General features: G+C 40.7%; 1 protein-coding gene across 1 annotated transcript in view; it reads right to left on the bottom strand.

Annotated features, from left to right (window-relative positions):
- Positions 1 to 24427, bottom strand: part of GRIN3A (glutamate ionotropic receptor NMDA type subunit 3A) — a 71387-nt gene that overhangs the window by 27044 nt on the left and 19916 nt on the right. Inside the window, 2 exon segments of the mRNA XM_066181908.1 lie at positions 10691 to 11738; positions 18026 to 18630. Coding sequence (XP_066038005.1) covers positions 10691 to 11738; positions 18026 to 18630 — 1653 coding nt within the window.

Below are 24427 nucleotides of genomic sequence, written 5' to 3'. Positions count from 1 at the left end.
TAAAAAGGATGACAGCTCCAGCAGCTAACGGTATTGATCTTGCATCTCAAATACTGGACTTTGTACCAGTGAACTGAGTTTTATACCTGAAGAAATGGTGTATACCATGAAGGGCCATTTTTAGGTGCACTCTGAAGTTTTAGAACCCGCTGCACACTCTACTGTGAGGAAGGTGTTGCACATGAAGTTGTGTTGGTGCACATGGTGATATCCCATTTGGATCTGGTTTAGTGTTTGGGGAAGACTCAAGAGATGGGTGGGACATGGAGCCAGAGGCGCCTGAGCACTTGTCTTGAACATTGAGTGCTTGGATTTCACAGGTTCAGGGCTGTGGAATGCCAAGACCAGAGGATCTTGCTGCCCAGGACAGGGATAGATGGCTTAGGAAGATGTTTCATCTGTGAAGGCAGCAATCTTGGGAAGTAGAGGATGAAGGTGCAGGAGAAAGGCTAAAGAGCCTTGATTTCTGGTACTGGTGTCCTTGTGAACACTGCTGTCCTCCTAACCTCTCAGGACAGTATCTACTGTAGGACACATAGACTGTGCCCAGCATTTCCAAGAACAAGTCTCACTGTTGAAGAAAACTTACCATGGGTAAAGAAACAAACAAGAGGCAATGTTTTCCTGCACTGTGTAAGAAAACAAAGGGAAATAATGCTGCTGAGCACTGAGGAGGTGAAATGGCTGTTGGGTCACTTGAGCCCTGAGACAGGGAGGCTATGCAGTGTTTAAGAAAACACAAGAACTTTACAGCACATCCAACTTCTCTGACAGTGCCAGGACAAGCTTTGGGACTTCTCAAAGTCTTCTGTGCCTGGCATAACATGGTGCTCCCAGACAAATAATGTTTGTGCATCTGATGAAAGCAAACACTGAGCTACCAGTTCCCTCAGCTTGGCCCCTTAATTCCAGATCTCCTTGGTTTCTGTCTGCTGTTGTTAAAACATCTGCTGAGTGGGAAGTGGACAACTAATTTTATTTGGGAAGATGTTGAGATGAATTGGGCATCTGCATACATCTATGGCTTGGGGTGCCAATTATGCATGAAAATACCAATGTGATAAACACCAATGTGATGAAACCATAGCAGCAGAAACAGGAAAACACGATCCTGAATGACAGGGGTTTTGCATAACTTGCCACATTCCATTTTATGTAATGCATTGCCATTGCACAGAATGCTGTCATCTGGTGAGAACACCTTGATGCCATCTTGAAAGGAAACAGGCTCAGAAATCTCCAGTGCTGGTAGCGATTTAAAACTGAAAATGCAGCAGTTAACCTTGGCACACTCCAGGCTGTGGGACTGTGGGGTTTTGAGGCCTTTCTAGCAGGTTCTGACTTTTGTATGACTTTCCAGTGCCGCAAAACCAAATTATTTGCCTCAAGGACATTTCCCCCCTCAATGCCCTGGTTTAGTTTAGTATCATTTTGAGGTTTGCATCCCATTCAGTTGCCACTTATTTTTGCAGTGAGAACCCCAGGTACAGAAAAATTACGGTCTCAGGTCCACAAAAGTAGGCAATACAATATTGCCCTCTGTGTGAGGAGACAACGAACATCTAAACAGAGCAGCTACTGAGAAAGGAAATTGTGGCTATTTTCTAAAAGCAGTGATGTAACTGAAATCTAGGAAATGCCTTCCCAGCACCTGATTGATGGGGTGCAGCAGCTGCCTCACTTAGTCTGGTTCAGAACCATTCTGCAAAATAGAACTGGAGGAAAAATGCTTTGGGAACTCTATTTTTAATCATGATCTCAACTCACGAGAATCATTTCATCATTTGTTCTGTTGGCCTCTTCAGTGCCCAAATTCAACTCCATGAACTATTTTTTTGAGGGAAATGAGAAAAAGGCAACCCAGTATGTAGCTGAGAGCAGTGCCAGTAACCACTCACAGTGACAGAGCTAACATGGATTTAGCTTTTACCACCACCTTTTAATTTAAATAGGATATAGAAAGAAGGAACATGGCTAAAACACTTACCTAACTTTTACAACAACTTCTGAGGAAAAGCTATGGTGCAAAAGGTTTTATAGCTCACTTCCACAACAATGCTGGTTACCTGGTATAACACCAAGTGCAGTGTTTAACGGGCATCTTGTGTATCAGCAAAATTGCCAGCATGATCTCTGCCAGGCAACTGCTGCAGAATCTTGAAAATCTGCTCAGTTTCAGTTGCTAATTGAGAAGGGTAGCATTAGGTGAAGTACTGTTGTAGTTTTAGAAATGTGTTGTTTTACAATGACACTTCTGTTTTTCACACATAAAGCAATAGTATTTTACCTTGCCTTATGTAATTCACACATTTAGGTGGTTTCCCAGCCACCAATAGATTTTCCATAGCCCAGTGAGAAAATATAACCAATTGGAAGTGCTATGCAAAGTTTCAGGGGAAAATGAATAAAACAAATAAAACACTAGTAATAAAAGAAATCCCAACCACAAACCAGTATAAAGCTGTTCATGGGCTTTTTCCCTTCTTGTCTGCAGGAGTTTTTGAAAACTAACTAGTAAAACTAACTAGGGAATATTTATGGGGTGCAGAGAGAGATGAAAGAAAATTATTCACAGTGAAGCACATGAATTTCAGATTTTAGCAGATGAAAATTCACAGCTCAACTTCTGGAAGTGGAGGTTTTGATCAGGAACTGTCTTATGTGTTCAGTGTTCAGGCTTGGGAAGCCGAGATGTTCCCAGGGCCTCCAGGAGAGGGTGTTTGCAGAATACATTTGAATCAACGCTTTTGCTTCTCTGTTGCGAAGTGTCGGTTGAGCTGATTTATTCCTTGCCAGGATAATGACAGATTTCCTTAAAATTCTGTCACTTTGAATCCAGCTCAGAGAGGTCATTAGTTGGCATAAAAGCTGACAGCTGCACTGAAGTCAATGAGCAACTTCAATCTGGACACAAGTGCACAGTCCACTGCTAACAGCTTACTCTCTTCATTGTAACAAGGGAATACGTGAAAGAAAACCGTGACTTAGATCTGCTAAAAAATATGAACCTTTGTGTTCATGGTCCCTGTGTGAGCACTGATAATTAAAGACCTGTAAAACCTGCTCTGCTCCTTTGTATGTTGGAAAAGCTGTTCAGCTCAGGGTTGAGACTGGGGACTCAGGTCTGTGATTAATTTCTGAGGGTTGCCCGGTGCTGGTCAGTGCAAAAAGCTTCGTAAGAAGAGTGCTCTGGAGAATATGAACTTGCAGGTGTTTATCCCTGTTTCTTAATAGCATTCTAAGAGTTTTCTGGACAGATGGATCTTTGAGCTGTGATTTATTCTGTGAGAGCTGAGGACTACAAGGTAGAAAGTGTAAAATATTTTAAGAAAAATGGGTAGACTTTGATAAGGGAAAAGAATGGATGAGGGGAAAAAAAGAGAGAAAAGAAGGGATGTAATTCCCAAAGGGCAGTAGTTCACTGCTTCCAATTCCACTTTATGGTGTTCCACTAGAACACCATAAAGGTGTTCCAGATGAAGTCACTTCAATCCAGCATATTCTTCTGCTCGCTCCCTGTAAAACGTGGCTAATGCACTGTCGGGCAGGTAAAATCCTTTCAAATTACAACCAAGTGAAGGAGAGCTGTGTGCCTGAGAACATGTCAAGCCACCAAAGAGATACCAAAGAAGATTTCTGGTTGGAGAATTCCTCTTGTCCTTCCATCCTGAGTTTGCAGTCTCTGGATGAAAAGCTATCACAGATTTCTACAAGCATCTGAGGGCTGAAGGAGGAATCCTAATGTGGCAGCAACTTGAAGTGTAGGTAGTTTACCATCTTCAAAGCTGTCATCTTTAAAATCCTTTCTCTTACAAATATCTTCTGCTCCAGCTGTTGCTAGTTGAAGGTCAGCCCTCCTACCCCCTGGACATACAGCAACTGCCCCCTGGTTGCCAGGGCTGAAAACAGTCATCTGCCTAAACTTGCAAGGCAAGAATAGTGCTCTGTGCTTTCCAGGAAAGGAACATACAATGGTTTGTGTTGTAAACAGATTGTGAGTTACCAGGATGAAGCGGTTTCCAATTGTAGATGGTGGAACTGCCTACTTGCACAGTCCTCATTTCTTCAACACATTATTTGCTATTCTCTTTGGGTTCAAGAACAACAAATGAAGGTAAGTCAGAGGGAGTCCTGTGTCACTGACAGATCAATCAGGGGAAGAGAGAGGGACTTTTTCCTTCTTAGAAGCAGTGAGGAATGTATTAAGCATGAAGCATAAATGAAAAATTACAGCCGTATTTGGATACCCTGGCCTCTTACACAGTGAAATATAGACTTTCATATTAGACTTTACCTGGTGTTCAGTCAAATCTTAATGCACTCAGTGAAAACCACTCTTTCTTCCAGAGGACTTGGACCCTTTTCATCCCTGAAATCCATCGGATCAGTGCAGGACTTCTGTCTCCAGGCAGATGAGCCCAACTAGCACTCGGGTCTCTGTAGATCACAATGGCTGTGATTTTTGTAAACAATAATAAACATTTTCCATCCTGCTAAGTCAGCTACACAATAACCTTCCACCTGCCAGGTGGTAGGATCAGCTTATTCACTGTTTTCTGCTACTTTCTGCCAGTTACTTTAGTAACTTCTTGTAATTCTCCACTTGCATTATTTCTTGTAAGGGTCTGAGCCTCACCTGTGATGCAGTTACTATCTCTGGTGGTGGGCTCACTGTACTGTTTTCAAAAGATCTTATAACATTTACATATTTAAGTATTTAGCTTGAGAGTAAGAAACTGACACCCACATAGATGGGAAAATGCTAAAGCAGATTAATTTCTTCTGGTGCTTGAAGAACAACTTTCAAGACCTGCACCACATGGAATGAAGACAGTTCTCTTCCACATCTACACCTAAATTCTTTGGATCAAACAACGAGGGGAGGTGAAGAGCAGCCAGGGCAGTCAGTGACAGCGTGAGGCAATGAGCGTAGGTGAAGACCTCAAGCAGTAAGGGTTAATATGCGAAGATAACAAAAATTGTTGGCAAGAAGGCATAAAAAAGCATAGTTCACTGGGAAAGGAAACTTGATTTGAAGAACACGGTAGTGCATTGTTTGATAAAATGAGTATCAGAATGATGTAGATCTGAGCTGGACAGATTCTGAGCCTCCAAAGCTGTAATTTTAACTAGAAATGTTTAATGAGGTGATGAGGAAGCTAAACAAATGAAGTGTTAACCACCACAAATTGCATGGGGAAGCTAAAGAAGTCAAGATTTCACCTCCATAAATTGGAGGTGCCTTTCATTCCTGTATGAGACAGATCTGCAATTCTTTTTGCTGGCTGAAGCTTGATACACAATTTTGCCTTTGTCTGAGAGTTTTTCATCTTTGCTCTCTGTGATACTGAAAGTCCTTTTGAGTTCAAATCCTTCACTGACTCCTTAATATTCAGAAAAGCACCATGTATTAATTAGGAGGCTGTAATTGTGAATCATTCCTGTGTCCAGTAACTTCCTTCACAGAAACACATGCTCTGTAGTTCCTTCTTTTAACTGTAAAAAGAACTCTGTGGTCCTGTACAAATATTAAACCTCATGGCAGCAGTAAGATTTCTTTAAATTCCACTAAGTTTGTAACTTAATTTTTTGCAATACAATTTAATGCATTTAATGTATATTTTAATAAATGCTACTTCATTATCTATTTAGCACATAGCAGTTCAAGTGGTGCTCCTTATAATGATTCATCTCAGGTTGCTGCAGTTAAAGACCACAGCAGTAATTTCTGTTAGTGTAATTCCTACAAAAATTCCTTTTTCCGGAAGAAAATTTACCAATACACACATAACAGTTATGGCCTCGCTCTAAAAATTGCTGAACGCAATGGAAAATATAATTAAAAGACGAAGTATTTGAATCATGCCTTTAATGATGAAAAAGTTCTACAGAGTGGCTTGACCTTTCTTCTTCTATGATTTGGTGTTGCTAAAGCTCATCTGCAGTTACTAGCCAGTTTTATTTCTGGACAGTGTTAATATATGTAACTCAAAGGATTCAACTGACATAATAAGGGCCATAAGGTCTCTAAATTAATTGAGATGCTCATAAATCAGAAATGAGAGCTTGCACCATTACGTTTTATGTATCTACATATAAATATCTGGGTGATTGTACATACTGAATTCCTGATTAATAAAACCTCAGAAATACTATGTCTGGATCACTCAAAGTGCTTAGTTTTGTAATAAAAAGATGGGCATCTAATAAGAGCAAGTATTCAGGCACTGAACCAGAAGATCAGAGGTTTCTGGGGACTAATCCCAATGCACACCAAGGCTGTTTAAAGGACTTGCTGGGTGAAACTTGTCAGAGTGACTGTAGGAGTCAGCACTGTATTCGTTCAGGCATGGTAATTTTTTTTTTTTTTTGTGAGTTTTGAAAACACCATCATTCATGATAGAGAGAAGGAGGCACTTCCAGGGAATGGTTTAGGTGATCTTGTTCTGAAGCCAGTGCCTTAACAGCAGCATACCTGTACAAACTATAAGTGTAAAGCTACAGTAGACTGAGTAAATAATACCTTATGTCTTCATTGCAGGAATGTAAAGTTAGGAGAGACAATGCAGTGAAATCCCATTGTGTGATGGGACCCACAGGAGTAGCCCTTTTTTTGTTAAATGAAGCTAAATAGGTTCAATATTTTATGTCAAAATATAATGCAGAAAGGAACTTTGCCATTGCCAAGGGGTATTTTTGAAGGTAAAGTGATGCAGAGAAGTAAAAACATAACCAGAGTAAATGAACAGGCATGGCTGCTCAAGTGTGTACTAAGGACAGGAAAGAAAAGCTGACAGCTGTCACAAATGTCACAACGGGTGGAGAGCACCCAAAAAGCTCATTAAATTGTTGAAAGAACAACACTTTTTGCAGAAAGGAAAGTAAGGTGTTGGACAACCTTATGGAAAATCTGCCCAGCTCCTCTCTCTCTGCTGCTGTTTGCTTCCATCTTGGCATATTTGAAATATTTCTTCTGTCCTATGAGCTTCCAGAATTCTTTTGCCTCAAATAACTTGAACTACCCAACACACTCAGGACTTCATGGTGCATCTCTAATACGGGTTCTTGCATGAAAAACCCAAAAGCCAAAGTCCCCTTTAACACAAAAAACACTCTGTTCTCTGGGGAGATCCTGCAGAATCACCTGCCATGAGTTGTTTTGCAGAGTAAAATGTTTTCTTTCCAGGACTTATGCATGGCTGTACCAAAGACTAAATTATATATAACTGAGGAAACTGGTGGAGAGTATCCCTGCCCATGGCAGCTGGGTGGAACCAAGTAGCCTTTAACGTCTCTTCCAACCCAACTAATTTTGTGATTCTGTGATCAGACCACCCCCAAGGCAGGCTCCTGGTCTGCATGCCTGGAGGAAGAATATCTGAACCTAGGAAAGAGCTCAACTCTCATTGAGTACCTGGGCTGCCAGGCACTCTGACAAAGAATAATATTATAGTATTTGTGTGCAACCTAAGAGGAGGCATTAGAAGAAAAACCAATTCATATGAGAGAAGGGATAAAAGTAGATGAAATGATACGAGTACAATGTTTTTCTGTCCATCTCCTCTGTCTGTAGACAAGCTTTTAAACTTCTTTGCCATGTACTGTAGAGAGCTTCTTAAGAGGGATTCAGGCCATGGATGCATGTTGTGTCTGGGCAGCCAGCACATTCATCCTGTAGCTATATCTCCTTGTTCTCAAACAGGAGGCTGAACAGGTTAAAGTTGACACAAAAGCAGTATTTCCCAGTTTCCATTGGGAATAGATGATGTCTAAAACCTGTACAATTAGAAAATGAGGGGGGAGGGGGAAGCTGTGGCCCAAAACTGCCCATTTTCTAAGAAGAATTAGATTTTAAGGTGACAGGACATTGCTTCAAGATCTCTACAACCTACTGGCTCCTGTTGTACTTCCTAAGAAAGGGGGCAACCACCTTTGGTGGACACTGCAGAAGTGTGGATTTAGTGACCTGCCCTGGTTAAGATTCTTACACAGAAAATACATAGCAAGTTCCCCAAATTCAAGACATATTCCAGTAAACTAATTCTCCTTCTCACTGCTTTTCTTCTGCTTCCTGTCTCACTGTCTGCTCCTCCTTTCAGCAGCTTGATGATATTTCTGTATTCTCTTCTATATCATTAGTGCATTTAAAAGTCCAGCTGAGATAGCTCTAATTCTGTCCTTCCCGACTGTTCACAACCTCAGATGGGAATTACCATTTATGGCTGACAGCCTAAAGAAATTACATGTCTTACATCACCTTGAGAAGGCTGATCCTCTATTTTGGGGCTTGTTTTTAAATAAATTTCAAAAGCACAGTACAAAGGGCACATGCACACTGAGAGAAGCAGAAGGATGTTTAAAAGTATATTTAAATTAAAAAGGTTATTTCTCCCTCCTGCTGCCTTCTTTTTGAAATGAGTCTCTACCACCAAAAAGAAAGAGGCAAACATATCTGGCAAGAAAAACCCAAGCATAAAATCTTTTAGTCACATAAAAATGCTTTAAGTAACTAACTAAAATGTGATGCCTGTAACTGTGTTACTGCTGTGGCCCAAACATTCCCTTAACCTAAGTTTAACTCTTAAAGAGAACTTTGAATAGCCACAGCTCAGGCTTTGTGTGAGCAAAGGTCAAACCAGTGCATTTTCTATTAAAACTGCTCTTTCAGACTAAGACTTTGGAGGCAAACACATGAACGATATACACAAAACTATTCTGCGGCTCATGTAATAGCAGAAAACTTCTTCTTTCCTAAAATTGTGTTGTCTTATTCCCACAATGGGAACTGTTATTATATAATGAACTTATTCCCAACTGGGAACTCAGAGGTTTAGATTTATTCCATAAAGCAGGGAAAGTGCTTTTCTAGGAAAGGCGAGTAATGGAATGTAATGGAGTCACTGAAGTTACCAACTAGGAGTCATCGGAGTTTCTGTTCTGGACCAAGATCTGTGTCTGCAGCACCTGACATGCTTCAATGTTTTGCACTAAGCTTCAACAGCACAGCTTTAGAATAATTTAATTTTCCTTGGAGCTGCAGGAATTTCCCAATTCCTGTTTAAAAAACTCCGCATGTGATCACAATAATAATGTTGAAAAATAGGATGTAATCGGATGCAATTTGATTTCATAGATGAGAAGATGCCCATGCAAAGAGTAAAGGATTAACCTAATTTTCAAAGATATCAAAGATATACCTGGAGCAGGGGAAATTCAGATGAAAGCTCTCAACAGCTTCTTCAGAATGCTTTGAAGAAAGCACATATAATGGACTTTTGTGCCTTATATTGATGAAGATATTCATGTTATATTTATGATATTTTTTGCCAGGAGGGGAACGGCAGATAATTAGAAGCAATTTGCTTTAAGCCATAAATTTTTGAGTGCCTTGGGTCAGCCACAAAACTGTTGTTCTTTGTTTATAACATTTTTGGTAGAAACCATCTAGTTAACATTGCAGGGAGTGAGTCAGGAACTGCAGTCACAAAGTCAAAACTGTCTGGTCATTAGTCTGACTGCAAGGTTTCACTAATGTAACAGATGGAGCCTGGCCTTTGCTGTCTGGAGGGACATATGTACCATTTATTCACATAGTTTACAAAAGCAAGATGTATGCCCTGTTCTTGTGTTTATTAAAGTTACTTTTTTACAGTGGCACAAAAATCTATCAGTTCAGTCCCTTGAGACAAACACATGGTAGATGGCTTCTGTTATTAGGTCATGAGTACAAAACTGTGGGCAATAGAATCACACCTTCACTGCAGAAAGTGCCACATGAGCACAGGAAGTCTGCTGTTGCCATCGTGTCCCCTGGAGTGACAGTTGGGTGCAGATGATGCTCTGGTGTCACCTTCAGCTATCTATTGTCTCTACAAACCATTCTGCATCTTGCTTTCCTGATCTCTACTTAGTGGCAAATAAATTCAGAATAGTCTTATAAAATGACTGGACTTAAATTCCAACAGAAAACTCCTTGGGAAGGGGGAGAGAGAGCAGGTGAAGGAAGTTCTGGGAAGTCTGAGCTCTTTGCAGATGGTTGTCTACAACACTGTTCATCTCCTCCCATGACAACTTCCTAGCAGAAACAACACTGCAAATCAAATGCCTGACTACTTCTAAAGTGAGTTCCACTGTTTTGATGCATAAGGCAGGGTTTTTCAAAATATTTCAGTTCTGCTACATTTCATTTAGCATTCATGGGGAATTTTGTCAGCAATGCCTTTGCCAGCAACATTACGAAGAATGAAACACTTGAAATATCCTATCTAGAGAGGATCAATGGTTTTGTCTTCTGTGCAGTTGTTTTGTTTGAGTAGATCTCAGGATGATCTGAATCATCCAACTGATTTAAACAACTCCTGTCAAAGGAAACTTGGAACTGAAACTCTTAATCTGCATGTAGAACCCACTATTCTTCTCTGCAGTGGACAACACAAGACTACTTCACCTTTCCCCTCACCTTCAACCTTTTAAATCCTTTCCCCTACACCTTTAAACACCTGTTATGGGTGTTTAAAGGCCCTGTCTCACTGAACTTTCCTCCTGAAATGCCATGAGGTTGCAAGTAATTGCAACCACTGTTTTACACAAAGATGACTTTCTGATTTTGTTAGAGATCATAAATTATGCAGCAGTGAATTTTGAGTGGAGAGAAGAAAAGGCTGAGTTAATACCAACAGACATGCTTTACCTTTGGGTCATGTATTCCAGAAAGTTCTTCATAGATCTTCTCTCCCACCATGACAGCAGCTAGGTTGGCTGTATACGTTGACAGACAAAACAAGCAGAAAATAGCCCAGAGATTCATTAAAAACCTTCCAGTCCAGCACTTTGGGGGTTTGATGGCAGCTGTTCTTCCAAACAGAATCGCGTAGCAGACATTGAGGGCAGAGGAGAAGGAGAAGACTTTGTTCCTGTTCCTTCCCTTAGGGGTCATTCCAAAAGGACTTTTCCACTCATACAAGGTGAGGAATATAGCTGTGATGTGAAGAGCAACAAATATCCCCAGCCACATAGTCCAGTGGAGTGGCCACATAAAGGCTCCAATAGGAGCTGCAGTGTCTTTGGTCCTCACCAGGATCCCCAAGCTGGTGGAAAAGAAAGGGCTGGTGAAATCAATCACTTGGCTTCGGGCAGTGTTGATGCTGAATGATGTCACTGCCATGTGAGCTGTACCAGCAAGAAGATCTCCCACCAGCCCTGTCCAGTGGCCATTCTTCCAGGCACCGTATTTTCCATCCCCAACAATGTACAAGTCAAAGTCAAAATTCATATCCTCAGCCAGCTTCTCCAGCAGGTCAATGCAGTAGCCATAGCAGCACTTCTTCAGCTCAATGGGAACAGTGTCATTGCCCCCTTGGAGGGTTTCAAATAGGTTGTCCAGCACACCTGAATCATTGGTCAGTGGGTCTAGGCATAGCTGCCCTGCTGGGCAAAGACCTTCATCATCTACATCCCTTGTGAAGACAAAGGGATGCTCAATCAGAGTCACCACCCTCAGGTGCAGCCGTGTGGGGTGTTGCATGTGACTTTTATGTCTCTGTGCCTGTTCAGGCCATATCCCATAGTCCATTATGATCTTCCCTTCTTGCCAGCTTCCTAGGCGTGTCCACATTGGGTTCCCAACAGGGTCATGCTGCAGATTCCAGATGAAGAAGTTATTTTCTGAGCTGACAATGGATGAGCCCTTCACCTTAATGTGGCCACTGAGACCATCAAAAGTTGTGTTGGCTAAAAACCTGTTGGAGGGAGAAAGCAGGGTGATCAGAAGCAGACAGCTGAACTATGAATTTATGTTGAAAAGAGTAGATGGGGATGTTGTTGAGCACCTGAACCATTAATAGCACACAGATCCTATGGTATAATAAACCAGCCACATAATTTATGACTACATCATATAGGGATGCTTTCCTAAATATCTAATGCAAATGAAAAATCCTTGGGAAAGATGTATTTTTTTACTTACTAGGAAAAATGAGTACAATAACAGTAATTTTTTTAGTTACCTTTGCCTCACAAATGGATGAAACACAGGTTAGTTCTAAGCTGAACTCACCAGATCTACTGTCTCTTTCCTTGATAAAAATATATATGAAAATGGAAGAGTGAAAATTATGTATGAAGTGTCCTTCCAAGAAAAATGCTATAATCTCAGTAAGATCTAGCTTACATAAGAGGGGCTACTGAAGTGCTGTCAACAGCTTTCAAGCACTCTCGAGTGAACCAATCTGGATTCAAAAATGCAAATTTGTCATTGGTAAATCACTGTTAGACACTTCAGAGTAAAGTAAGGGAAGAAAGTGAAAGATGGTTGCTCTAGGACAGTCAGTTTTAATTCTTACAAAAATAAACACCTGAAAAAGCAGTTTTTAAAAAAATGTGCAAAAGTAATGTTCTTAAAAGTGCAATGCTGCCATTGAGGCAGATCTCATGAAGTGTGCCAGTTTTCCACTGCACATTTTGCATTGAGAATTCTGGGCTTTTACTATTCCAGATACTGACTATAAAGTTGTGTATTTCCTTTGTATTGGAAGGCAGTGTTTGCAAGTAGTTGTCCTGCCTGCCTGTTGAATTCAGCGAGCCATCATCAAAGAGGCTAAATACGACATGGATAAAGGAGCTATGAACTCAGCAGGAATTAAGTGTTTGAAGGAGAAAATCCTTTTTAGTGTGAGCACTATGACCAGCTGAAGTGCATGCTACTAATAATGAAGCTTCTATGCATTTGGCAGGGGTTGCACAAGACATACAACAGTGGTTCCATTAAAAACAACTGAGTTAAATTGCTGCTACTATGGTGCAAGGCCACTCGTGCATTTTCTTTTTCAGTAAGAGGCACTCAGAAGACAGACTATTCAGCTGTTGTAGCAGAATATAGCACTTCACATTAGTCCTGAGAATTGGATGAAAGTAAGTGTTGGAAGCAATATAAAGGCTGTCATTCTAGCCTCAATAAGGAAGACATAAACTTTTAAGTAGTTAACTGTTTAGCAATAGTTACAGAGGATAAAAAAAAAAACCCTTAAATTGATTTGAAAAGGATAAATCAATTGCAAGTGTGTGTACATGCATACTTCTGTCTGGTCTCTACAATTTGTTTTGATGACTTTTGATGATTTTGATGGGGTTTCAGCAGTTAAACCTCTGCACTGTTTAAGTCTCAAGGTCATATCAATTTTAGCCCTTTGCAAAGGTAAATTTATAGAAGTAAATGCTTTAGTTTTGAGTGTGGTTGTGTGTGTGATAGCCTTCTCTGAGGCAGCTTCACAGTCCTTGCTCAGTCTCTTTTGAGTATGTTGAGTTTGAAGAAAGATGATACAGACAATACTCTCAAAAGCAGATGATCTGTACATGTGTTAGCCTGGGTCTGGAAGTCATGCCTAAAAAGGCAGACAGGTGTTTATAAATATAAACTTTTATGAACTATAAATCCAGTTTTCATTTTTAAAATCCTCTACCATTTAGTTCAGTGTTAAAGGACACCATAGCTCCACTAGTCAGGGGTATCTGCCATTGTTTGCCCACTCCTTCCCTCCTAATCTGTGCTTCCTATCTGATGGTGTAACTTCCCTGTTTGTGTATGTAAACACTATCAAGACAAAGTTGATGGGACCAGACAATCTTTAGCACTAAAGGAAGGTTTATGTGCCCATAAACTTGTTTGGGTTTTCTCTCTCTCTTATCTCATTCAGTCTCTCTAAAAAATTGTGCAACTTCTTTACAAGCTTTTCTGGGTGTACAGGCCAAAGCCATCACTGTGACAGCAACAGTAAAACCTTTCCATGTGTGTAGATGGGCCTGCATGAAAATTTCTTTAGGAGTTGTGCACAAAACACTCTTAGCAGTTCACAAAAATGGCAAAAACTGAGGGAGACAAGCCCTCAAGTGGAATAAGATTGCAAAGTTCTCATGACTTGGGCCCCATGTTGCTAATACAGCACAACCTGGGCATGAGAATGCTGCAAAGCAGGTGCTTTGGGAGTAACTGAAGCTATGGAATAATGCATTACATTAATTTTCTGAAAGTGGAATGAGAATTAATGTGGAATTAATGCATGGTGTTCCCTGACTCGCACAATAGAAGTAAGCACACCCAGGAGGGCAGAACAAGCCTCTTGTACCTGTCCTGTGGTTGTGTTAGGAGCGGGTACCTGAGAGAGATTTAGCGGTATTTAAATGTACAACTTCACCGCCTCATCGAGTTAGTGGCTTGCCTTTGCAACTGATTTGCATATTCTGTATTTTTTGTAGTGACAGAACATGAATCAAAATAAATGATGGGAACCATGCTGGAGAAGCATTTTAACAACACTTTGTTTTATACGCAAGCAACTGCAGCTGCTGAGCATTTGCATGCACTGGGAGCAGCACCAGTGAAACTCATGCCAGCCACTTCAAGTGAAAACTCCTTTATTCGATAACTTTAAGAAACAGATAAGAAGCTCTGACTATGCTTCTTAAGCTAGAAATCTCCAGGGTGAATCTTTGGGAATTACAAGTGCTGGGTACTGCACAGACACACTGGCAGTATCTGAGCAGTGCTGTTTTAGAAGGGCTAATGACAGATCTGTATGAAAAGACAGCCTGCACAAATTTCAGAAGGTGAAGGGCCAGATCCTCAAGTCTGACAGCAGAATGAATTTTCATAAAGCTGTGTCAATATATGGGAGTAAAGTTCATACTGAGGTCTGTAACTCAGATAACTGCATCAGAGCTTCATCAGAGTCACTTCAGTTTGAACGAGTCCAAAGTGTGTAATTTACTCATTTCAGCTATGTTTCTCATGTGCTTTGTTACAAGAACTGCTCCTGAGATCTTTCGCAGTACTATCACTCTTCACTAGAAGTATCTTTGTAGTATATTTAAGAATGACTTAATGAAATTATTTTCTCTCAAGCTTGATAGTTGGGTCATTCCACCCCTCTTTTTGGGAAGCTTACTGGAGGCAAGAACTAGAATTGGCAGGGAAAAAGAGAAGGTTCTGGGGAGAACTTTTAGCAGCCCTGCAGTACCTAAAGGGACTCTAACAGAGCTGGAGAGACTTCTTACTGATAGGACAAGAAGGAATCGCTTCAAACTGTCAGAGGGCAGGGTTAGATGGGATACTGGGAGTAAGTTCTTCCCTGTGAGGGTGGAGAGGCTCTGGCACAGGGTGCCCAGAGTAGCTACGGCTGCCCCATCCCTGGAAGTGTTCAGGACAAGGCTGGGCAGGGCTGGGAGCAACCTGAGATAGTGGAAGGTGTCCCTACCCATAGGAGGGGCTGGAATGAGGTGATGTTTAAGGTCCCTTGCAACACAAACCATTTTGTGATTTTATGGCTCTACGAAATAGCAGGCTGATGAAATACCTAAGAAGGTGAGTTAAAGCTGTAAGACTAATTAAATCTATAAGACGAGACTTTGAAATTTTAATGCCTTGTTCCATCAACAAGGATGCTCCCACGAGAAGGCAAAAATAGATGAGGGAATCAATCTCATTATGAAAGGAATGATGGACAGTGACTTATTACAGTAAAAGCTTCAGGGGGTTGTACATCTATACCCATATCCACATAGATATAAGCATGCTTTGCCATGCACTAGCTCATTATTCTGCTCCTGGGTGCACTTAAATGTCTGCACAGCTAGGGTATGAGATCAGTGCTGGCAGAAGAAGCTCTGGTTGTGTCAGAGAGTGGGGCTGCTGTTCATCCACCCTTTGCAGAGAGGGGAAGTGGAGGTCTGTGCAGTGCTTCTCCATCATCCTCTTCTCCATCCCCACCAAAAGCAGCTCCAAGGCTTCACACCAAGACAGATGGGCTCATTCAGACAGAAAAATGCACTCATTAGTAAACAAGCAGTTAAGCACCAGAAAAAAGTTTCATATTTGGCGGCTAAAAAAGCCTGAAAGCCATGGTGAGATGGTGTCCTGGGATGTAGTATAGGATGTGCACAAAGTATTCTATCACCATCTTCACGGACTGTTGAATCCAGGTGGGGCAGTGTTTTCCCAGACCCCCTCCCTCTGGGCCATTATCTTCTGTTAATGGCCCGTCAGATGCCTTGCCCATGACTCACAGATAACTCCCTCTGGGAGCTATCTCTGTTTAATGGGCCATCAAGGACCCCCTGCATGACTCATCATCCCATTGTGAGATGCTCCACCCAGGGGGAGGAACCAAGCATTCCAGCCTGGATATAATTTGGGGTTTGGGACAGTACAAGGAGCCCTGACCCACTGGATTCCCAGAGGAACAGAGCTACCAGACCTTTCTACAGGATCACTGCTGCAGGAAGACCACCTCATCTGGACTGCTGCCATCACTCTGCTCAGGTTGTATTCTGACTCTGTCAGTGGTCTTTTGTATTATGGCATCTATTTTATTTTACTTTCTTTCCTTTCTTCTTATTAAATTGTATCTCTGACTTGGAGCCTCTCATTTGTTTTGCTTTCAAACCACTACAGATGCGCAAGGTTGGTCACAGTGAAGCCACTCATCAGCATGTCACATCTGAGACATTAATGGCCCCACTCAGAGTTAATAGTGATGCTGCTGACGCAAATACATCAGTTCTGGCCATCAGGTATCTCTCTTGCTCATACATTGCAAAAACAGCTGCACTAATTTAGGACAAGGGTTTGTCTAACCTGTTATTTTCTCTTTTATAGGGTTCACAAGCAAATGTATAGGAAAAAACAAGGCGAAGCACACAATCCTTTCTTTAACTTCCACGATAACTTTACCAATGTGACGGGAAAAGAAATTTCACAGATTTGAAATCGCATCTTGTCTCCCAAAATATAACAAAAGCTAATGGTTCTCTGCAGAGAGCACCATGATGAATTCAGTTATGAATAATTTTTTATTACTATATATAATTGTTTTACTTTTGTTTTCCTTTTTATCCATTCTTCAAACCTCAAAAAGCCTATTCATAAAACTGCTGCTGTCTTCTTAGAGTAACAAGACAGCAGCAATTTATTTACTTTTCAGTTATGATCTAGCTGAAATATCCATAATAATGAGGCAAAATAAACATCACAAGTCACTGGGGTATTGCGAGTTGGTACAGTGTTTATTTCCCAAGCCCTGTGCCACCCTTTGGAAATACAGAGTTTTTGACTCCAAAAGGACAAGTGGACTAAGGAAATGTTGGGATCTCAAATGGTTGTGTTTTGAGTAGGCCTGTTAATACATTATTGCGCAGACATATCCAAGAAAAAGTTACGTTTTTCAGGAAAAGTTAAACACAAAAAGCCTCAAAAACTTTTATCCTATCTCCGCCCAACAAGATCTTTAAGTTGAAAACCAGATATAATGGGGGCAAAACATGCAACAGTTGCTGAATGTAGATTAACTGATGAATTTATGTAGGTAACCAAGACATTTTTGCTTCTTTTAAAAAAAAAAACATTCAAGTTTTCCACTCATATGTTAAAAAGTATAATATTTCTAGACAGCAACACTCAAGTTGTTTTGGGAATAACTTCTATATAGGGACATGCAGCAGAGACAGGACTTTGTACTTTTGGTGTGTTGAGTGCTTTCACCAGAAGAAACCCTCTGAGGATATGAAGATGCAGCTTTTCCTCTCTTTTCCATGAAACCATACTATCAAAGGCCATTACACATTTTTATATTGTCTGAGGGCTTAGATAGTGCAAATACTCTGTGTTTCGTACACTCAAAATCTCAGAGAATTTGACAGTAGCCCACCTTATGTGACTAAATATAAATACAAGTTTCAGAGCACAGTCTGTAATCTAGCCTGTTTACTGTGTGATGTCTGCTTCTGTGGAACAGTGTCTTCTTCTACCAGAATCTCGGAGTTCTGGCTTCTCTCCCATTTTGACAAAGTTAAAATTTCATTATCTGCCCAGAAGTAAAGAAGCAGGACGAAATACTGAAACAAACGTGTTTGTGAGGGCGGGTTAGCAGCATGATAGCTAACCCACAGAAAATGGTAGGAGGGGGAAGAAAATGATTTTTATTGCAATACAGCAAATACTACCTAAGGGGAAAAAATAAAAAAAAGTAAAACTTACTTTGACAGATACTGGCCTGAAGTGATATTCCTTTCATCCGTGTCCATGCAGTTCATTGTACTTGGAATGAGAGCCAGTTCAGGCTGGATCATGGTGGCTGCTGCCACAGCCCTGGCTACCAGCTCCATCGCATCCTGCACATAATGCTCGAAGACTGACTGCGTTGTCTTGCCGTGAGCAATGAGACCGAGGGGTAAACCTTCTGTCCTCAGCTCTTCCACATTCTGTGAATCCCCGATAATCCAGTGCAGCTCTGGAGGCATCACACCAAACTGTGTGGTTATCTCAAAAATCCTCCGTGTTTTCTCCATGTCACATCCAAACATCACCATGGTCGACGTTGTGTCTTTGATGCTCTCCAGGTAAAACTGCAAGTAGTTCAGAAGGTCACTGGTTGAAGTGAGGTTTGCTGTGATGTTTATAACGGACCCTAGGTGGAACTTGGAGCTCTGTTGTGTGAGGAAGAGAAAATCTGTGATGTTCCACTCCTCCTGGCATAGCATGAGGCTGAAGTTGTACCAGTTGTTCATTTCAAGGATTGAGAAAGTGACATCAGCATCAGAACTCAGTGAATTTTCTAAACTCATCTGCAGGTGAAGGGGGTTCTGTGGTTAAAAAAGTGAAAGATGATCAGAAATATACTGGACACAAGCTAATGAATCTGATTAATTTAATACACTTCTTTAGTTCAAAGTAACCACCTGCCAATCAGTATAACTGTGTGAGCAGCAGGAAAATTTATACCCACCCAGCTTAAATGGACTGTGATTCAGGGGCTTCCCCTGCTAGTTTGACTCAACGGCAGCAGTCATTAATGAGCCTGTTTCTGACAATATGTTTTTCTTCCTACCCATTTGTCCTTTTGGATTTCAAAGCATTCTCAAGCAAAGATTTCCCCGCACCCCTAACAGGGATATGAGAAGGTATTTCTATACAGTTCGAGTTCAGTCAGACCCATTTGCAAATGGATGCTGAAAAGTTCTTTGGTAAACAAAAAGAAAAACAAAAGAAACTCCTCGGTTCTTTTTATTATAACTCTTTTTTTTGCACACACGCGCGCGCGCGTGTGTGTGTGTAGTTGGGGGATTTTTTTACAAACATATGAGTAACCTAATAAAATGGATTACAGTCTACCATCAAGGCACATCATGTACTGCCAACAAAAGAGGACAAGTTACTGAATGCACATGAGGCTAAGATGTGCAGACTGTGATTTCTGAGCTGAAAAATATTTGATAAATAATCATTCCATACTCTTTTTTTCAATATCATTGATGCTGTTGTAGACTTAACCCATCATGTTTCCCAATACTGTTGCCCTTGGCTTTATATTTTCCAGAAAAGGAGGGAGGATTTGAGGCTAACTCCTCTGTTCTTTTAAGGTGAGTAGTTCTTATTATTTGATCATTCTTTTCCCTTACTCTCATTCCTCTCCTTTCCCTGGTCTTAAAAATAATTTTTTATTTACAGTTCTAATAAGAAAGAAGTTGAAGAATCCAAGCAATTTCTAGAAATTGCTATGAAATAATTCTCTACCCTACAAAAACGTTACTACCAGGCTTTCAGCTAGTATATTATATATTACTCCAGCTTTTGCTTTTAGTTGAGAACTTGACAATCTTCCCTGTAGCTTTCCTAAAGTTGTATCACTTTACACTGTCCTTTGATTCCAGCCATGAGACTGTAAAAAAAAAAGTCATGCCTGTTCCAGCATATCTTTTGGGCTGTGAGATCTTCGTTGTGACTTTATGTCAGCATTTGTCTGTATTCATGTCCACTCACATTGTATATTACCCTACACAGGTATCTGGATTTTATCTTTTTATCATTATGTTACTAAACACTTTAGGTCTGTTCATTCTTCTTTTACATCCTCAGTAGTTAATCCATATTATGTGAGGAACCAAACCTTTTCAAAGTCAATAAAAAATGTCATTTTGGTTTTAAAAGTACTTTACGGATAATAACAGACTCCAGTTTGTATGGAACTTAGAAATGTCATTCTGAATTCAGAATAATATGAAAATGAGTCAATTTACACTAGTTTTATTTAGTAAAATAAATTGGGCTGTGTTGGGCTCTCCAACACAGATGTAAGGGGTGAAATGACAAAAAAAACCCCCAAACCCTGAAGAGCTAAGTACTGGTTATAAGCAGCAAGCCCTCATTGTGTTAATCTGCAGTTACATGAACTCATCATCTGTTTTCCAGATAGTTGAAATTCAGAGCTTGATAAAAAGAACGCTGTAATTGAAGACATTCTCAGTTCTTTTTTTCTTTTTGTTATCTCTTGGATTTGGTACCTGAGGCTTTTTTTTTTTTTTTTTTTTAAACCAAGACACAAGAACAAGCTAATTAAATGGATCATTGTCCACAATGCATATCAGGTACTGCCAGCAAGACATAAGAGGGATGAGTCTTTGATAAAGGACAAGTTACTCAGTGCACAAGGAGCCAATCTGTGCAGAATTTCTGAGTTCTGAGCTGGACAACATGGCCAACTAATTAAAACACATGATTAGTTCAGGAGGGAAATAAAGCACTGTGCATGGTGGCATTGAGAAGCTGGTTTTAATAAATTAGACCCTGCAAACAGGATCAACAAACTTTTTTTCTGAGATTATGAGATAATCAGGTAAATTAACTCCAGTTTGTCTCTCACTGCAATAGATAGGAGTAGAAAGGACTTGCCTTGTCCTCTTTGTCAAAGGTTAAGGCGAAGTACAAATATGTTTTTGCACAATGATCCCCCTCCCGTCAGCAAAATTCTGCAAGCTTTAGTTAATTCAAGTGTTAATGTGAGTGAAAAGAAACAAATTTTTCAGTATACAACAGAACATACTCTGTGCACATACAAAGGACAGCACACAACTTGACCATACCAGTGCAAGGAGGAGCAACACCTTCAGTATTTCAGAAGGATAACATCCCAAGCACAGTACTATGGCTATTGTGGGACAGGCTCAGGGATCAACTAGAAATCTACCAGATGCAGAAAAACAACCAGAGATTGACAGATGTTTGCAGTAACAGCTGTGTCCATACTGCTGCATCAAACCGCCCAGGAAACAAAAAATTAATTGAAACTTTTGTACAGCTCATCCTGTCCTGGGACTGGTTTTGGCACCTGATAATAAGCTCGCTCATACCCTGCACTGGCTGTTAGGGTCCCAGCGTATTTGGGATATTATCTGGGGAGTAGGAGTATCCAGGAATATCCCAGCAGGGGATCAGATTGTGTGAGCACTGGCTCTCCACCTCACCCAGCAGGTTTAGCTCTTTGAAGATCTCTGTCTTTATGCCAAACCCTGTGCACATGTGCAGTTTCACAAATGCAACACTTCTGCTACTCTACAGAACAATTCTTCCTATATTAGAACACTCTGAACCGATGAATATCCACACCCGAGGATCACTGGGCATTACCCTGGGACCCCCAAGCATACATAGTCCAGAGAAGGTGAAACTCTGCCTCAGGGCCAGAAAAATGGATGCAATTTTACTCAGCAATGCAGGTGAAGGCAGTTTCCACCTGACTGGATGTTCTCAGATGCAGAGCTGGACTCTCCTACAGAACTGCACCCACAGGATTAGTCCTCAGGAGTTTCAGCACCGTTATCCCTGTCCTATGTGCAGCACACCTGGACGTGTCAGCGTGGTCCAACAGCCTATTCCCATGCTGAGACAGTCCTCCTCCCTGAACGGAGGTGTTGTTTGGGACAACCTGGCTTGGACTTAGCCTGCGTGCAGAGGTGCTCCTCGGGGTGAGATCATCTGCTTCAGCCATCACCTTCAAGAGCCCACAGATGCACTGACATCAGCGCTTATCATCACTGTGATTTATTAGCTGCTAAATTCCCTGCTAAGGTACTTGAAAGACAAACATTCAGCCCTGAAAAAGCAGCAAACAATCTCTTTTCTCTGTGAGGAGTATTGCAAATTGAGGACTGCAAACCTGTCTTCAGAATTTTTCTGACACAATAGCCTACATAAAATTTAGTCACTAGGCATTACTTCTGCTTAGGTTTCAGCTAATTGTCTCTGCACACCATGAGAACACCCCTGTAGGTGTTCATGAGGAGGAGTAATCAATGTTTCCTTTGTACTGGGACTGAGGGAAGGGAATGCTACTTTGGAGATATTTGGATTTAATGCCTTCCTAATTACATTTTGAAAGGTTTATTTGCCATTTGTATGTAGGTTGCAGTTGAAGAAAAACACATAGAAGCCCATTTCAGTATAGAGCCTTTGGTGTTACAGTGTTCTTTATGTTTTTACATATTTTTTGTTGATTTATCTCTCTTTAGAGTCAACAATTACTGTTTCTTAATGAAGAACTTCTACAAATTATTCGTAAAATCGTTCAGTAGTAATTGCTGAGAGTGTAATTTCATAGTGAAGGTTTCTGACAAGTGAAATGATAATTTAGATGTGTACAACTTTGTAGTTATCAAGGAATACAGATTTGCGAGATTTCATCCGTGTATTGAGCTCTGCTCCACCCTTATTAAAGTTCTCAGGCAAACTCCTTCTTTACCTCCCTTTGAAATTAGAAGAGTTTGACTATTTCAGTTAAAATGACAATTAAAGCTCATATGGAAATTCAGTTTAAATGTCTTGAAGTTTGATTTCAAGCTGCCATTGAAGACTGGTGATCTGCACCAGATTTTCTTCAAACTACACAAACAGACAATTAAACCTTATTTAATAATACTAATTGTTATCTATTTTTACTAATGTGTTTACATAATGCCATTAGCAGAAACGTCTTGTATGTCCATGAATGCCTAATTTTTTATTGCGTGTCACCAGCTTTTCTTATATAAACCAACCATGATGACCTGACTTCACTGTTTACTTGGTAAAGAACAGGCCTCAAATCCTTAATTTCTGACTAATTGCCTTTGGATCAGATGCTGACAGTCTTTCCACGGACTTTAAGTGGGCTCTGGACCAAGCCATTCATGGAATATTAAGCTTTACATGGTCTGATGTGTCTCTTCAGCCCATCAGCAGAGACTGTAACTACTGATTTCCTTTTTGTATCCCAACCAAAGCATTTTTTACAGGCTTTTCCCATTGCCTGAGACACCTGAGAGAGCAGGTTCATTTAACAGCTGAAACACAGTTTGCATTTAATTAAGGCAGCGTTTTCCAGGCCTCCATTTCATCAGTCTGCAGGCTTATCCTTGTAAATTTTACAAGTACACGTGCCTGTAGCTGAGCTGACTTGCACCCTGAAGGATCTGGTCATTTATCTCTTCAACCGAATTAGTAATGCTAAATAGGCATAGTCACGGTGACATTTTATTTGATACTATAATAGCTTCATTAGCAGAGTTAAAAGCATAGATGTGAACACTGTTTTGCTAACCATGCAAAAGTAAACAACACACAGAAAATATTAAGCCCCTCTGACTCTTGGGGGCAAAGGCAGTTCTTACATATATATATATATATATATATATATGTATATATATATATATATAGGTAAACACATTTTTGATAAGAAACACAAAAGAGAAAACAGTCTATGTAATTACATCAGAGAAAGTTCCACTGAAGGGAAAAAGCCCTCCTGGCTTGCAGTGCCACTGTGGGGACTCACAGCTCTATAAACAGCTCAACAGCAGCTGTGAGCAAGCTGATGCCACAGATTCAAAAACTGGGAGGACTGTTTTTTCCATGGCTGAAATTAGAAAATTTAGGCCTAAAGCCTAGTTCCTTAAATTCTATTGCACTTTCTCATTTTATGCTACTAGAAAAGGTGCTACAAAATGCTATTTTATTTTTTTAATGTCTGCTGCCTCTGCTGAAATGGCAATATTTCAAGAAGGAGTTTGTGCTAGCAGCTGACAGACTGTGGGAACTCCTGCCCTCCACTTCTTGATAAGCTGCCATGGTGCACCCTCTGCAGCACACCCCAGTCCCTGCCCAGCCCACCGGCTGCTCCAGAGGGCAGGAGTGCTCCAGTTGCAGCAAAAACCTGCTCTGCCCTCAGCACTATGCTGCTTCTGCTATGCAGACTTCTGGTTCTCTGGGGAAGAAAATCCCAGACCTGCTTTGGACCAAAAACCAGTAAGATGATGGCAAAAATTCCTTTTTTCCTTGTCTTGTCCATCTGTCTCCTACACTGTTGTTTGACCAAGACCATAATTTCAAATTGGGTTGGTCTCCACACTAAAGAGTTTTTTTGTAGAGAGTTTAAAAGCTCAGAAAAACAAGATTTCTTAGACTAGCCAAAGCTATCCTGATTCCTGCAGCAAAAGAAGTCTGGCATCCATCCAGGCAATGCTTACATGCAGATCCTAAAAATGCACTGACTGCTGATTTAAAAAATCAGTATACCACAGGAGTTAGCTTAATCTCAATCTTAAATTAGTTTGTCTTGAAAACGATTTC

Source organism: Chamaea fasciata, unplaced genomic scaffold (assembly GCF_029207755.1).
Source record: "Chamaea fasciata isolate MVZ Bird 193981 ecotype frontalis unplaced genomic scaffold, bChaFas1.0.hap1 SCAF_4, whole genome shotgun sequence".
In the NCBI taxonomy this organism is placed as follows: domain Eukaryota; kingdom Metazoa; phylum Chordata; class Aves; order Passeriformes; family Sylviidae; genus Chamaea; species Chamaea fasciata.
The sequence above is the reverse complement of the archived record's forward strand: the minus strand, read 5'-3'. Positions and strand labels throughout refer to the sequence as shown.